We start from the raw sequence: 13,992 nt of genomic DNA, 5'->3' as shown, positions 1-13,992 counted from the left end.
TGCAGTGAAGTAGGTCTGCAGGTGTCTGTCTTTCTCTCCCCTCCTCTCAGTTTCTCTCTGTCCTACCCAACAACAGCACTAAGTGGTCCGGGAGGTGGCTCAGTGGATAAAGCATTGGATTCTCAAGCATGAGGTCCTGAGTTCAATCCCCAGTAGTACCCCAGTAGTACATGTACCAGAGTGATGGCTGGTTCTTTCTCTCTCCTCCTATGTTTCTCATTAATAAATAAATAAATAAATAAAATCTTTGAAAAAAAAACCCAACAATAATAATAACAACACAAGGGTAACAAAAATGGAAAAAATAGCCTCCAGGAGCAGTGGATTCATAGTGCAGGGACCTAGCCTCAGGAATAACCCTGGAGGCCAAAAAAATGGGTCAGGTGGTAGCACAGTGGGTTAAGCACAGGTGGTGCAAAATGCAAGGACCCATGTAAAGATCCCGATTCAAGCCCCTGGCTCCCCACCTGCAGGAGAGTCACTTCACAAGCGGTGAAGCAGGTCTGCAGGTGTCTTATCTTTCTCTCCCTCTCTGTCTTCCCCTCCTCTCTCCATTTCTCTCTGTCCTATCCAACAATGACAACATCAATAACAACTACAACAATAAAACAACAAGGGCAACAAAAAGGGAATAAATAATATTTTAAAAAAAGAATCTGTGATTTGCTATGAGGATACAAACTTTTTTATGGGGCCAGGCAATGGCACATCTGATAGCGAGCACATTGCACAGTACACAGGGACCCTGGTTCAAGCTCCCAGTCCTCACCTACAGGGAGGAAGCTTCACAAGTAGTGAAGCAGTGTTGCAGGTGTCTATCCCTCTTTACCTTCCCCTTCCCTCTCAATATATGTCTTTATTTAACATAAATAATTTAAAGAAACTTTTTCTTAACTTTGTCCTTTATTGTGTACTATTTCCGTTTACTTTTTCTTTTTTATTATTTACTCTGGATAGAGACAAATTGAGAGGGGAGGGAGGATACAGAGGGAGAGACAGAGACAGCTGCAGTACTGCTTCACCGCCCTGTAGTTGGGGACCAGGGGCTTGACCCTGTATACTGTAGTCCTTGTGTACTATAGTGTGTGTACTTAATCAGGTACACCACCGCCCCCACCCTTTTCATGTGTGTATGTTTATCCCACTGAGTAGGCAAGCTTCCTGCATGGAACATACACTTCTGTAGTATCCTAGTGACATGCACCAGTACAAGGCACTGAGGCTTATGGGAAATATTTGCCAATTGAGTCCTCTGAAACTGCTGTAGTTTACTTCTTCTTCTAGCGTTTGCCCTTCTTCCGTAGCCAGTCAACAGTATCTGGTTGAGCCTGATGTAAAGTTTCGAGACCTCCTTTGAATCTGGAGAGGTGGCAGTCGTTGACTATGTGGGTCATAGTCTGTCTGGAGCCGCAGGGGCAGTTCGGGTCGTCTCTGGCTCCCCAGCGATGGAACATAGCCGCGCACCGGCCATGGCCTGTTCGATAGCGATTGAGGAGGGCCCAATCATAACGTGCTAGGTCAAAGCCGGGTTGACGCTTGCAGGGGTCTGTGATGAGGTGTTTGTTCTTCACCTCAGCTGACTGCCAGCTCTGTTTCCAAGAGACTGGAACAGAGAAGTTCAGTGTAGGCGTAGGGGACCAGATTGGGTGACGAGACGTCAAGCGTTGGACAGGGTGGGCGAAGATATCCGCGTATATTGGCAGGTCCGGTCGAGCGTAGACGTGGGAAATGAACTTAGATGATGCCACATCCCGACAAATATCTGGCGGGGCGATGTTGCTAAGAACTGGCAGCCATGGGACCGGGGTGGAACGGATGGTTCCAGAAATTATCCTCATGGAGGAATATAATTTGGAATCGACCAAGTGGACATGGGGGCTACAGAACCATACTGGGGCACAGTATTCTGCAGTGGAATAGCATAATGCCAGAGATGATGATCGTAGTGTGGAAGTGCTCGCGTCCCATGAGGAGCTGGCCAGTCTTGCAATGATGTGATTCCTCGCGCCCACCTTTGCTGCAGTTTACTGAGAACAAACAGCTTCCCTTTCAGTGTTCCAACCTCTATCTCACCTCCCTTCAAAATGAAAGAAATTACAAGAGGACTTGGATCCTATTTTCATGTTTTATTTACTTTCTCGATTTTATGCTGAGGGATTATTTACATATACCTCATTCAAATAGCCAGTGTTGCTGGGGACTGAGCCCTTGCAATTCTTGAGAGGTACTTCCCTATCCACACACTTGAATATTTAGAAAACAAGGTAGTGCCTGGTGAAATACTTTATATTAAAAGAAAAAAAAAAGTCATGTAGCCATGAAGGTGCATCAGTGGGGTAAAGTGTGTTCTGAGCACTCTCTCAAGTAGATCTGTTTGAAAGACTGAAACATGGAAGTCTCACTGTGGTGTATCCAGTACAGTGCACACATTACCGTGTGTGAGGACCTAGGTTCAAGACTCCAGTCCCCACTGGAGCAGTGAAGCTTCATGAGTGGTGAAGGAAGTCTGCATGTCTGTCTGTCTCCCCCCCTCCTTATTTCTCTCTGTCTCTATCAGAGAAAAAAAAAAAGATTGCTCTCACATGATGACTCACCAACAACCATGAAAAGAAAAAATATAAAAGAAAAAATATATTTTAACTGTTTTTTAAATTATCTTTATTTGATAAAGACAGCCAGAAATCAAGAGGGGAGGGGATGACAGAGAGGGAGAGAGAGACAGAGAGACACCTGCAACACTGCTTCACTGAAAACTTTCCCCCTGCAGGTGGGGACTGGGGGCTTGAACCTGGGTCCTTGTGCATTGTAATATGTGCTCTCAACCAGGTGCGCCACCACCCGACCCGAAAAAATATATTTTTAAAAGTTAATGCATATGAATAAATCAATGTACGATTGATCCTTGAGCATAGTGATTCCATAGTCAAAAAAGTCAAAAAACCTTCAGAACTTAACTACAGTTGACATACAACACAGTTGATGAACAAAACATATTTGAACTACAAATATATGATGTTTTTCTTTTTCATTTTTAAAAAAATTTATTTATTTCATGAGAGAGGCCAGAGCACTGCTTGGGTATGTGCCATGCTGGAAAATAAACCTTGGACCTCATGCATGCATGTCCTTTATTCCATCACTGAACCACCTTCCCAGCCATGTGATTTTTGTTTGTTTGGTTTTCTTTTCAGTAATACTACTGGCCCTCCCTATCCATGGGTTCTACAGTCATGGATTTAACAAGTGCAGATGTGGAACCCACAGATATCAAGGGTCAGTATCAGAAACTTGGGGAGTCGGGCGGTAGTGCAGCCGGTTAAGCGCAGGTGGTGCTAAGCGCAAGGACCAGTGTAAGGATCCCGGTTCGAGCCCCCAGCTCCCCACCTGTAGGGGAGTCACTTCACAAGCAGTGAAGCAGGTCTGCAGGTGTCTCCCTCTCTCTGTCTTCCCCTTCTCTCCCCATTTCTCTCTGTCCTATCCAATAACTACAACAAGGGCAACAAAAGGGAATAAATAAATATTTAAAATATATATAAGAAACTAGAGGATGAAAGGATTTTGTGTCTAGGGACTAGGCTGGTGGGGAAATCCTAAGACCAAGTTGGGGGGTTGAGGAGATAACATAATGGTTATGCAAGAAGTCTTTCATGCCTAAGGCTTTGAGGTCCCAGGTTCAATCTTCCTCTTCACCATAAGCCAGAGTTGAGCAGTGCTCTCTGTTTCTCTCTGCTCCCTGTGTCTCTCATGAAAATAAAATATTAAAAAAAAAAAAGCTGACCACTCTTAAGTTTTAAGGGAAGTCAAGTCATACATGATTTTCAACTGTGAGGGGGGTTGTCTTGCTCAAGGGTCGATTGAACTAATAGCCTCACAGTTACACAGTTGATCAGCATATATTCTGCATGTTATATATATACATATGATATTCTATATTAAAGTAAGCTATAAAAAAGAAAAGCATAATGAAGATAAAATACATTTACAGCTTTTTTTTTTTTTTTTTTTTTTTTTGCCTCCAGAGTTATCGCTGGGGCTGGGTGCATGCACTACAAATCCACTGCTCCTGGAGGCCATTTTTCCCATTTTTGTTGCCCTTGTTGTAGGACAGAGAGAAATCAAGAGAGGAGGAGAAGACATAGGGAGAGAGAGAAAGATAGACACCTGCAGACCTGCTTCACTGCTTGTGAAGTGACCCCCCTGCAGGTGGGGAGCCGGGGCTCCAACCAGGATCCTTGAGCTTTGCATCATGTGCACTTAACCCACTGTGCTACTGCCCGGTGCCCCATTTACAATATTCTATCTAGTGATGCCACACACTTTCGTCATCTGTTTACAGGAAAGTTCACTTATGGGCTAGAGAGAGCTCACCGAGTATGATGCATACCTTTCTGTGGGTGCAGCCCTGGCTCAAACCCTGGCACTGTTTAGAAGTGTTACAGCACTGAAGGAAGCTCTGGCACTGCGGCCTCTACCTCCCTCTGTCTATCTAAATGAGGAAGTGGTCTGGAGTGTGAAATTATGTGAGGCCCAGGTTCCAGAAAAAAAGAAAGAACAAAACAAATCCATATGTAAATGGACCCACATGATTCAAGCAGGTATTGTCCAAGGGGCAGCCGTACTGTATTACTTTGATTTGTTTCCCTTTGGTCTTTATTCTTCCTAAACTTCTGTGCCTGCCTTGCTCCCTATACACCCACACTAGTAATCGGATCCCCCGTTTGTTTTGTCCCATGAGTTTTGTTTCTCCAGTTACACTTCTTTCCTGGCATGTGCTTATGGAAAAAATTAAAAACTGAAATGAGCCTAGTGCTAATAAGAATAGTGGCCATGTGGTTTTTCCTTTTTGCCTGATCCTTCCCTCCCACTATGAATTTCAAAGAATCACCTTTAATCCTAACCACTTTAGAATCTGGAACTCTCCCAGGCCCGTCCCTCACTGTATAGGTGGCTGCAGCCACCTGGTGGCCTTATGGGGAATGACAGTTTTATTGCCCACCAAAAAAACGGATGAGACAGAACCTCTAATAGAATAGTTATTAGTTTGTTTTTTATTATTTATTTATTTATTTATTTATTCCCTTGCTTTATTGTTGTAGTTATTACTGTCATCATTGTTGGATAGGGCATAGAGAAATGGAGAGAGGAGGGGAAGATGGGGAGAGAAAGACACCTGCAGACCTGCTTCATGAAGCGACTCCCTTGCAGGTGGGGAGTTGGGGGCTTGAACCAGGATCTTTATGCTGGTCCTTGCACTTAACCCATGCGCTACTGCCAGGTCCCCCTCAAATATCTTTTTTATTTTATAATTTTTTAAAAGATTTTTTAATATTTATTTCCTTTTGTTGCCCTTGTTGTTTTATTGTTGTAGTTATTGATATTGTTAATGATGTTGTTGTTGTTGGATAGGACAGAGAAAAATGGAGAAGGGAAGATAGTGGGGGGAGAGAAAGACAGACACCTGCAGACCTGCTTCACCGCCGGTAAACCAACTCCCCTGAAGGTGGGGAGCCAGGGGGCTCAAACTGGAATCCTTAAGCCTGTCCTTGCATTTTGCACCACGTGCGTTTAACCCGATTTGCTACCGCCCAACTCCTTTTTTTTTTTTTTTTTAACCATAACACCGCTCAACTCTGGCTTATGGTGGTACAGGGGTATTGAACCTGAGACTTTGGAGCCTCAGGCATGAGTCTCTTTGCATAATCATTATTTTATCTACCCTCCCCAAAATATCTTTTTTTAAGGCTCGTTTATTTATGAGAGTGAGCCAGTGTATTACTCTGGCATATGTGATGCCAGAGAACAAGCTCATGCTTTCAAGTCATCTCGCCACCTCTTGGGCCACTAGCTGTCCTGCTTTTTTGGTCCCAGTTTGCCTCCCAGGACACAACGCATCCCACCAACTAACTAGTTATTATAGACAGATCAATTCACTTTATAGTGAGTTCATTCAATCAGAATTTATTGAGTAGCAATTGTGTGCCCTCAGACTGAAAATACAGCAGTAAAAAAGCAGACATCATCTCTGCCCTCATGAACTTACAATCTAGTAGTGTTAGTCAACCAGTCAAACTCTAGTCATTCATTTATTCACTTTTTTTACCAAACACTGTTCATTTCTGACTTATGGTGGTGTGGGGGATTGAACCTGGGTCTTCAGAGCCTCAGGTATGAGGGTCTTTTTGCTAAACCATTATGCTATCTCCACCAGCCTATATTTATCATTTTAAAGTTACAAAGGGGTGGGGGTAGATAGCATAATGGACTCTCATGCCTGAGGCTCCAAAGTCCCAGGTTCAGTCCTCTGCACCACCATAAACCATAGCTGAACAGTGCTCTGATTTTAAAAAGTAATAATAAAATAAAGTTACAAAGGGGCACAGGGTGCTCCCGGAGGTGGTGTAGTGGATAAAGCATTGAACTCTCAAGTATAAGGTCCCAAGTTCAATCTCCAGCAGCACATGTGCCAGAGTGATGGCTGGTCTTTTTAATCTCTCCTCCTATCTTTCTCATTAATAAGTAAGTAAAATCTGGGCGAAGGGTAGATAGCATAATGGTTATGCAAACAGAATCTCATGCCTTAGGCTCCAAAGTCCCAGGTTCAATCCCCCTGCACCACCATAAGCCAGAGCTGAACAGTGCTGTTGTAGATAGCATAGTGGTTATGCAGAGACTTTCATGCCTAAGGCTCCAAAGTCCCAGATTCAATCCCCCCACACCACCATAAACCAGAGCTCAACAGTGCTCTGGTAATAAATAAATAAATAAATAAATAAATATTAAATAAATAAACTAAAAAATAAAGTTACAGAGATGCTGAGAAGATACAGCCAAAAATCAGCTTACACATAGAAATCAGAAAAAGTCTCTTTGAGGAAGAAGCAGTTAGGATCATGGAAAATGGAATGAAGAGAACAGTTTTAAGATGGGAGAATAGTCCAAACTGCAATCAGTACCCTGGATGCCCTAAACCTGAGGCCATCACTGGGGGTGAGGTAGGGGGTGTAGGGTGGCAGTGTCTGTCTCATTAAATAAAGTGGTTGGTCAGTTAGGAAAAAAAAAGAATTATCTGTGTGGTTCTGAGGCTAGAAGGTATTTCATAAATTGGAAGCCCGTCAATGCTGTGGGAGCAAAGGAGTAATGCAATGTGATATGTGCAAGGCAGACAGAGGCTTGTTTGTGTAGTCTTCAAACGTAGTACTTTATTCCAAAAGCAACTGGAAACCACTGAGGAATCTAAAGGAGAGAAGGTAGATGTTTTGGTTTATTTTCCACTGCTCCCCTCTGACTTTGCATGGACAGAAGTGGAAATGAGAGAACTGGTTACAAAGTTTTTATAGCAGTCCACACAAAAGGTGATGATAGCTTAGAGAAAAGAAGATAGACTCCGGAGCTATCCAGGAGACAAAAACTGAGTGAGTAACTGGATATGTGAGGAAAAGGGGACTATTTCTGGCAAAAGATAACTGTAGTAGGGATTTCTGGAGGAGCTAGAGGTTTGGGCAGACCCCACAGGCACAGGCCCGAAGGCCGGGACTAAACAGCAACAGCGTAGTTTTGGTGTTCGAATAGTTTAGGGCTTAACTGAGCAGCATGAAACAGTCGTGGAGTGGATTAACTATCAAAATGATTGAAATAATTAATAAATTCTTGGTTATATGGGAGAGACTGAACAGAAGCTCTCAGTTTCAGAGTTCAGATTCTACTGAAGTCAATACTGATGTCTCTACTTTTGTTCATGCCTTTCACTGTCACCTCCTCAGAAACAAACTCCTGTGTGACCAGTTGCTCACAGGAGGCCACCATCCCGCCATCCCGTGTTGTGCCTGGTGTTCCTGGCCAGAAAGAGTCCCTCCCTGATAGTTCTCTACCTCCTACTGTCAGGGTGTTCACCTGTTGTTTTCACTCTCTCCACCTAGGTTTAGGACTGAATCTGGCCTTTGATTCCCCACACCACTGTTTCTTTTGGTCATCAGTTTGTTTTTTCTTTTTGCTTTTTGACTTAGTCCCTATCTTTATATTAGCCTGTGATTCCTTCTCTTGTAGAGTTATCTATCATCTTGCAAAGTCAACCCTTCTCACTTTTCCTCACTCTAGTTTTTGTCTGGAATCAGTAAAATATCATTTCTTCAAAAAATCTGGAAGATGTGAGGGAGATAGCATAATGGTTATGCAAGCAGACTCTCATGCCTGAGGCTTCCAGGTCCCAGGTTCAATCCTCTACACCACTATAAGCCAGAACTAAGCAGTGTTCTGGGAAAAGAAAAAAAAAAAAGTTGGAAGATGGGACTGGAGAAGTGATTTAGCAGTAGAATACATACTTTGTATATATGAGACCCTTGTTTTAACCTCTGGCACATGAAAAATTTGAAATAAATAATCCACCCAAACAACATAAATGGAATATTCTGGTCTGTCCCTCTCCTTGTATATATGGCACATTTGTCTTCAGATTGACCAGGAAGTAGCCTCAATAGTTGGCTATTTTTTTTATTTATATTTATCTATTTATTTTTACCTTTTGTTGCCCTTGATTTTATTTTTGTTGTAGTTATTATTATTATTGTCATTATTGCTGTCATCATTGTTAGGACAGAGAGAAATGGAGAGAGAGGGAGAGAAAGATAGACACCTGCAGACCTGCTTCACCGCCTGTGAAGCGACTCCCCTGCAGGTGGGGAGCCAGGGGCTCAAACCGGATCCTTTCATCGGTTGGTCCTTGTGCTTTGCACCAGGTTTTGCACCACGTGAACTTAACCGGCTGCGCTACCGCCGGACTCCCAATAGTTAGCTATTGCCCAGTTAAAACTTAGCCTTCCCTGCCTTCTCTCTGACATCACAGAACTCTGGTAACTCCCTTCCCAAGACAGTAACTGCACCAAGAACGGCTGATGACACAAGAGGCCTATTGGTTCCCACTATGCAGTGAGCCTAGGGCAAACCCACATCCCAGACATCTAGTCTGAGAAGCAGTGGTTACAAATGTCAGCATGAGATTGGATTTTTTTTTTTTTTTTGCCTCCAAGGTTATTGCTGGGGCTCTGTGCCTGCACTACAAATCCACTGCTCCTGAAGGCTATAACCCTTTTGTTGCCATTGTTATCATTGTTGTTATTATTATTGTCATTGTTGTTGGATAGGACAGAGAGAAATTGAGAGAGGAGGAGGGACAAAGATAGACACCTGCAGACCTGCTTCACTGCCCGTGAAGCTACCCCTCTGCAGGAGGGGAGCCAACCTTGTGCTTTGTGCCATGTGTGTTTAATCCACTGCGCTACCGTCCGGTGTTCCTTCTTTAATTTTTTTATTGCCACCAAGGTTATTGCTGGCGCTCAGTGCCTGCACAATGAATCCACCACTTTCATCTGCCATTTTTATTTATTTTTAATAGATAGAGAACATTTGGGGGGGGAGAAAAAGAGAAAGATCTGCAGCACTGCTTCACCAACCATGAAGCCTCCCTCCTTCATGGGGGTTGGGGGCTTGAACCCAGGTCCTTGCACATGCATGTCCTCTACCAAGTGCAACAACACTCAGCTAGTTCTTTCTTTCTTTCTTTCTTTCTTTCTTTCTTTCTTTCTTTCTTTCTTTCTTTCTTTTCTACCAGAGCACTGGTGCAGTGGGGTTGAACTTGAGACTTTGGAGCCTCAGGCATGAAAGTCTGTTTGCATAACCATTATGCTGTCTTCCTTGCCCCAAGTTCCTTCTGATCTCTAGAAATCCCCCCCTTTTTTTTTTGCAGCCTTCCCATTTCTATCATTACCTTTCATCTTCTCTCCCTGTATAAGACTTCTATTTTACTATAAAAAAAATCCTACCTATGTTTTATCTGACAATCTTCTTCTAACTTTTTAAAACTTATCTTTATTTGCTTATTGGATAGAGACAGCCAGAAATTGAGAGGTCAGGGGAGACAGAGAGACACCTGCAGCCCTGCTTCACCACTCGTGAAGCTCGCTCGCTCTCTCTATGCAGGTGGGGGCTGGCTGTGCCCCACCTGGCCCCAGACAATCTTCTTCTATCGCTACCTAAGATATTTTCTTTGCCTATATCTTTCCTAAAAATCGGGTTATTTCTAGTATTCACCCTACTTTTCTCAGAGTAATTAATTTTTTCAGAAATACACTTTCTAGGATAGGATAATGGTCTATGTCCAGATATACCCCCCATCTTCTTCCTATATTCACAAAAATAGACAAACTTGAAATATATCTTGATTCCTCATGAGCATATGTCTCCTTTCTATAGCTCTGTGAGATCATCTCTGAAGTAAAGCATTATTGCAGGTGTGTAGACTGTGCCATCCATACTTAGATAATTAAGTTCTTCTTGATCATCCTGGATCCCATTCTCCTCCAGGGTACAATTCATGTCCAGGTTCTTCCCTTCATATTTCCAAGTGTAGCTGGCAGCATGTGCATTATAGGGGAGATAGCGGTGTAGGATTTCCCACATTGATTCCAGAGCCCCCACCTAGAGAACATGGAAGTACCCCAACCCCAAATTCTGAATGAACACACACACACACACACACACACACACACGCACACACGCCTCTCCTAGCAAGGGCCAAGAGCCCAAGAGATGATAGAATGAGGTCAGAATATCTTCCCTGACAGAAGAAAGCTTCATAGTTCCAAAAATGAAATTGGAGCTTAATCATCCAAAGTCCTACTATTTTGTTTGTTTTATGGCATCCATCTCCTCACCCAAACAGAGCAGACTAATAAGAATGTCAAATGCAATTAATTGTTCTCCTGTGACCTGGGAGGTGGTGCAACGGATTAAGTGTTGGACCCTCAAGCATGAGGTCCTGAATTCAATCCCAGGCATCCCATAAATCAGAGAGTGATGTTCCGGTTCTCTCTCACCTCTTCCTATCTCATAAATAAATTAATCTGCCCTTAAAAAAAAAAAAAGACTATTAAATGCAATTGCTATCTAAAACACAGCATGAAGAATTTGCAAGAACGGGCCAGGCAGTGGCACACCTGGCTAAGTGCAGACACTGCTGTGCACAAGGATCCAGGTTTAGACCGCTGGTCCCCACCTGCAGGGGGAAAGCTTCATAAATGGTGATGCAGGGCTGCACGTGTCTCTCTCCTCTATCTCCCCGCCCCTCTCAATTTCTATCTATATCCAATAATAAATAAATTTTTAAAAATATGCAAAAATCACCATCACTAACGCTTATGAATTACTCTGGTCTTATGAATGAAGGAGGCTCCTATACTCCATGACGGAATCACTGCTCAAATTCCCAACCCTGGTGGCACAGGTGGCTTCTTTCCTCGGCTGCCCCTAAAAGTGGAAAATGAACAGCTTCTTCCAGCTATGAAAGGTTGAAGCCTTGCAGACTGGCTGGGATTCCCAGATTCCTCTAGCTCCCCCCCCACCCACACACACACATCCTAGACTCCTGGGACCAACTCACCTCCAGTGTGTGTGCTTGCGATGTGAGCGTGTTAATGATGCGGATGCTCCGTGTCTTGACTGACAGCTGCCCCACCTCATATTGCGACCGCTGCCACCAGGGCTTTCCGAAATCATTGGCCCAGTCTGATCGGGGCAGCTGAGGTGGTACATGCAGAAAACGGCTCCACGGGGTGCGGTATTTCAGGCAGCCGGTTAGCGGATCTACGTGCTTGCGGATCTTTAAAACAGGGTCGGGAGAGGAGAAGTGGGGGCGGTCGCGACCTCAAGCTCAGGCTCGTCCCTGGCTTTCCTCCCCATTTCGGCTCTCCAGTGTCCCTCCGCCCGCCCTCTCTCTCCCCCAACCCAAACTCCCCTACAACTCACGTCTCTGGTCTCTGGATCAAACCAGTGGCTGATATCTTGTCCCGCAACTTCCACGATGGGTTTCAACAGCGGGTCTCCTGGGGAGAAGCGGCCGCTGTCAGCGAGCACTCCCAGATGCACACCCGGCCCGGCCGCGCCTGCTCCTCACCCTCGTACTCCTGTGCCAGCGGCGTCAGGTTGTACACGCTGCCCAGGTAAGACACCCAGAGGTCCTCCAGCTGGTTGTGTTGGGCGACCTCGGACGGTGTGAAAAACCGCCGCTGGAAATATTTAAGATCTGGTCCTTCCACTAGACCCCGGCGCGGCATGGCTCTTTCTGTCACCTGTTCCCTTAGTTGCTAAATACTAATATCTCCTCCGCACTAAATACTCCCTACTAAAATCTCGGCGCTAAGGGAGCGCGTTTATCCGCTGACATGGAAACCACTGTCCTTTTGCGGCCACCGTCGACTGGTTGTTGTGCAGGCGAGTGAGCTGCTGCAGCTCACGAGAAACTTAATCTGTTTACCTTTCAGCTCAAGTATTTGAGTTCTTCAAAAGTGTGTGTGTGTGTGTGTGTGTGTGTGTGTGTAGGGTGGGTTTACATATTCCGCTTTGAGCTGAACGGGCTACAGGAGATATTTAGGACAGAATATCTTGCAAACCCGAATATCAAGAAAGATTAGTTGTAAAAAGGTATTCTCAGTAAATTGCAGGTTTCCTACAGGAGGTGTCAGAAATGAGTTTGAGAATTCTCGCGATATCTTAAGATGCGTGTTAAGCCTCTGGGAATCTAGCTCTACAGAGGAAGCTCGCGAGATCTCTGATATTGCAGCCGAGACTGAGAGGAAGAGGTTAGATGATCTCGCGAAAGAACACAGGTCGGGAGCGCTCGCGAGATCTCAGACCACGCTACCCCCGAGAGCTTCCTAGGAAGTTGAAGGGCCGAGAGGAGGCCCGGGGCAAATGGCCGGAGCTGGACCAACCATGCTGTTACGAGAGGAGAATGGCTGTTGTAGCCGGCGTCAAAGCAGCTCCAGCGCCGGGGTTAGCGAGGGCTCGGATTCCGGGACAGAGGGACTAGCAGGAAGCAAGATGGTGGGGGTGGGGGAGGATGGAAAGGGAACTGCAGCTCCCGGCAGCCTCTGGGCTTCGTGCGCGCGCCGCACGGACTGCCGGGAGTAGTGGTTCGGCGGGCGGGCGGGTGGGCGGGCGTGGCGGACTAAGCGCTTGTCCCTCCCAGCGCAGGATTCAGATGGTGAGCGCGAGGACGTGTCCGCTGCGCGTGCCCGGCAGCAGCTGGAGGCGCTGCTAAACAAGACTATGCGCATCCGCATGACAGATGGACGGACACTGGTCGGCTGCTTTCTCTGCACCGACCGCGACTGCAATGTTATCCTGGGCTCGGCGCAGGAGTTCCTCAAGCCGTCGGGTCAGTGCCCGGGGAATGCGCCCTCTCTTGGCAACACTGCCGAGCCCCACTCAAGGCATTTCCCCACAAGTGATTGCCTTCCTGTTTTCTGGGGCTTGAAGTCGTGGTTGTGAAGGGACGGGGCCGATGCTGGCCTTCCCTGATGCTCTGACTCTTCTTTGCAGATTCCTTCTCTGCCGGGGAGCCCCGAGTGCTGGGCCTCGCCATGGTACCCGGACATCATATCGTTTCTATTGAGGTGCAAAAAGAGAGCCTGGCGGGACCTCCCTACCTCTGACCAAGATCGTGCAAGCATTTTAGACTTCATTAAACCTGCAACCGACGTGGCCTGTGTCAGCCTCTCTGTCTAGGATTGCATTCCATACCTAAAGGAAACAGTTGATTGAGGTCGGGAGGAGTGACAGCCCCATCCCCCATCCGGGACGTCCAGGGGCCGCAAAAGTTCCCTCAGGTTTCAGGGTGGGGGGTGCAGTCAGGCTGAGCTGCGGGCCCAGGGTGGGACCCTCCATTTTCCCTCCCACGCAGCTCCAGGCTTATGGCAGGAGGGGTTGGCGCTCCTGCTCCGGAAGGCCCATTGTTTTCCTCCCCGGCCTGGCAATACTGAGTTCCTCTGAGCTGGGGTCAGAGAACAGGCTCCTGTCCCCAAGGGGAGCTAGGCAGGCCACAGAAGCTGGGCCCCTCCATTCTATTGATGGGGAGGTGACTTTGGGGTCAGGGACAGAACTCTGGGGTCTGACCAGGAAGACCAGGCAAATGCGATAAGGGAAGGCCCGGATTCTGAAGGA

The 13,992-nt window shown here is 46.0% G+C and overlaps 2 protein-coding genes across 4 annotated transcripts in view; one reads left to right on the top strand and one right to left on the bottom strand.

The window, feature by feature from the left end:
* NAA38 (N-alpha-acetyltransferase 38, NatC auxiliary subunit) overlaps window positions 1-13,530 on the top strand; it is a 22,178-nt gene extending 8,648 nt beyond the window's left edge. The window contains exons 1-3 of one of the 2 annotated variants that reach the window (XM_007522293.3): window positions 12,641-12,822; window positions 13,024-13,207; window positions 13,372-13,530. In XM_007522293.3, the coding sequence (XP_007522355.1) occupies window positions 12,742-12,822; window positions 13,024-13,207; window positions 13,372-13,484 (378 nt within the window). In that variant the 5' untranslated portion in view covers window positions 12,641-12,741 and the 3' untranslated portion in view covers window positions 13,485-13,530. Of the gene's footprint in view, window positions 1-12,640; window positions 12,823-13,023; window positions 13,208-13,371 lie in introns of those variants that run through there. The other variant, XM_060204351.1, reaches the window with a different exon arrangement.
* LOC103112817 (cytochrome b5 domain-containing protein 1) lies at window positions 9,080-12,119 on the bottom strand. Of its 2 annotated transcripts, none has more exons than XM_007522302.3 (4): window positions 11,945-12,119; window positions 11,797-11,873; window positions 11,432-11,650; window positions 9,080-10,470 (listed from the first exon to the last, which is right to left on the bottom strand). In XM_007522302.3, the coding sequence occupies exons 1-4, from the start codon at window positions 12,102-12,104 to the stop codon at window positions 10,240-10,242; spliced, it is 687 nt and encodes a 228-aa protein (XP_007522364.1). In that variant the 5' UTR covers window positions 12,105-12,119; the 3' UTR covers window positions 9,080-10,239. The 2 variants fall into 2 exon arrangements, with proteins under 2 accessions (XP_007522364.1, XP_016043739.1); XM_016188253.2 differs by having other exon boundaries at window positions 10,260-10,402.
* Window positions 13,531-13,992: the final 462 nt, after the last annotated feature.

Source organism: Erinaceus europaeus, chromosome 12 (genome assembly GCF_950295315.1).
Source record: "Erinaceus europaeus chromosome 12, mEriEur2.1, whole genome shotgun sequence".
NCBI lineage: Eukaryota > Metazoa > Chordata > Mammalia > Eulipotyphla > Erinaceidae > Erinaceus > Erinaceus europaeus.
This window is presented reverse-complemented; position numbering and strand designations above follow the sequence as displayed.

Coding starts and splice junctions, on each gene's coding strand:
- LOC103112817 (XM_007522302.3), bottom strand. CDS start 12,104: ATGCCGCGCCGGGGTCTAGTGGAAGGACCAGATCTTAAATATTTCCAG. Junction 11,874..11,944: donor GCTGGCACAGGAGTACGAGG/GTGAGGAGCAGG, acceptor GCTTCTCCCCAG/GAGACCCGCTGTTGAAACCC. Junction 11,651..11,796: donor TTGATCCAGAGACCAGAGAC/GTGAGTTGTAGG, acceptor CCTGTTTTAAAG/ATCCGCAAGCACGTAGATCC.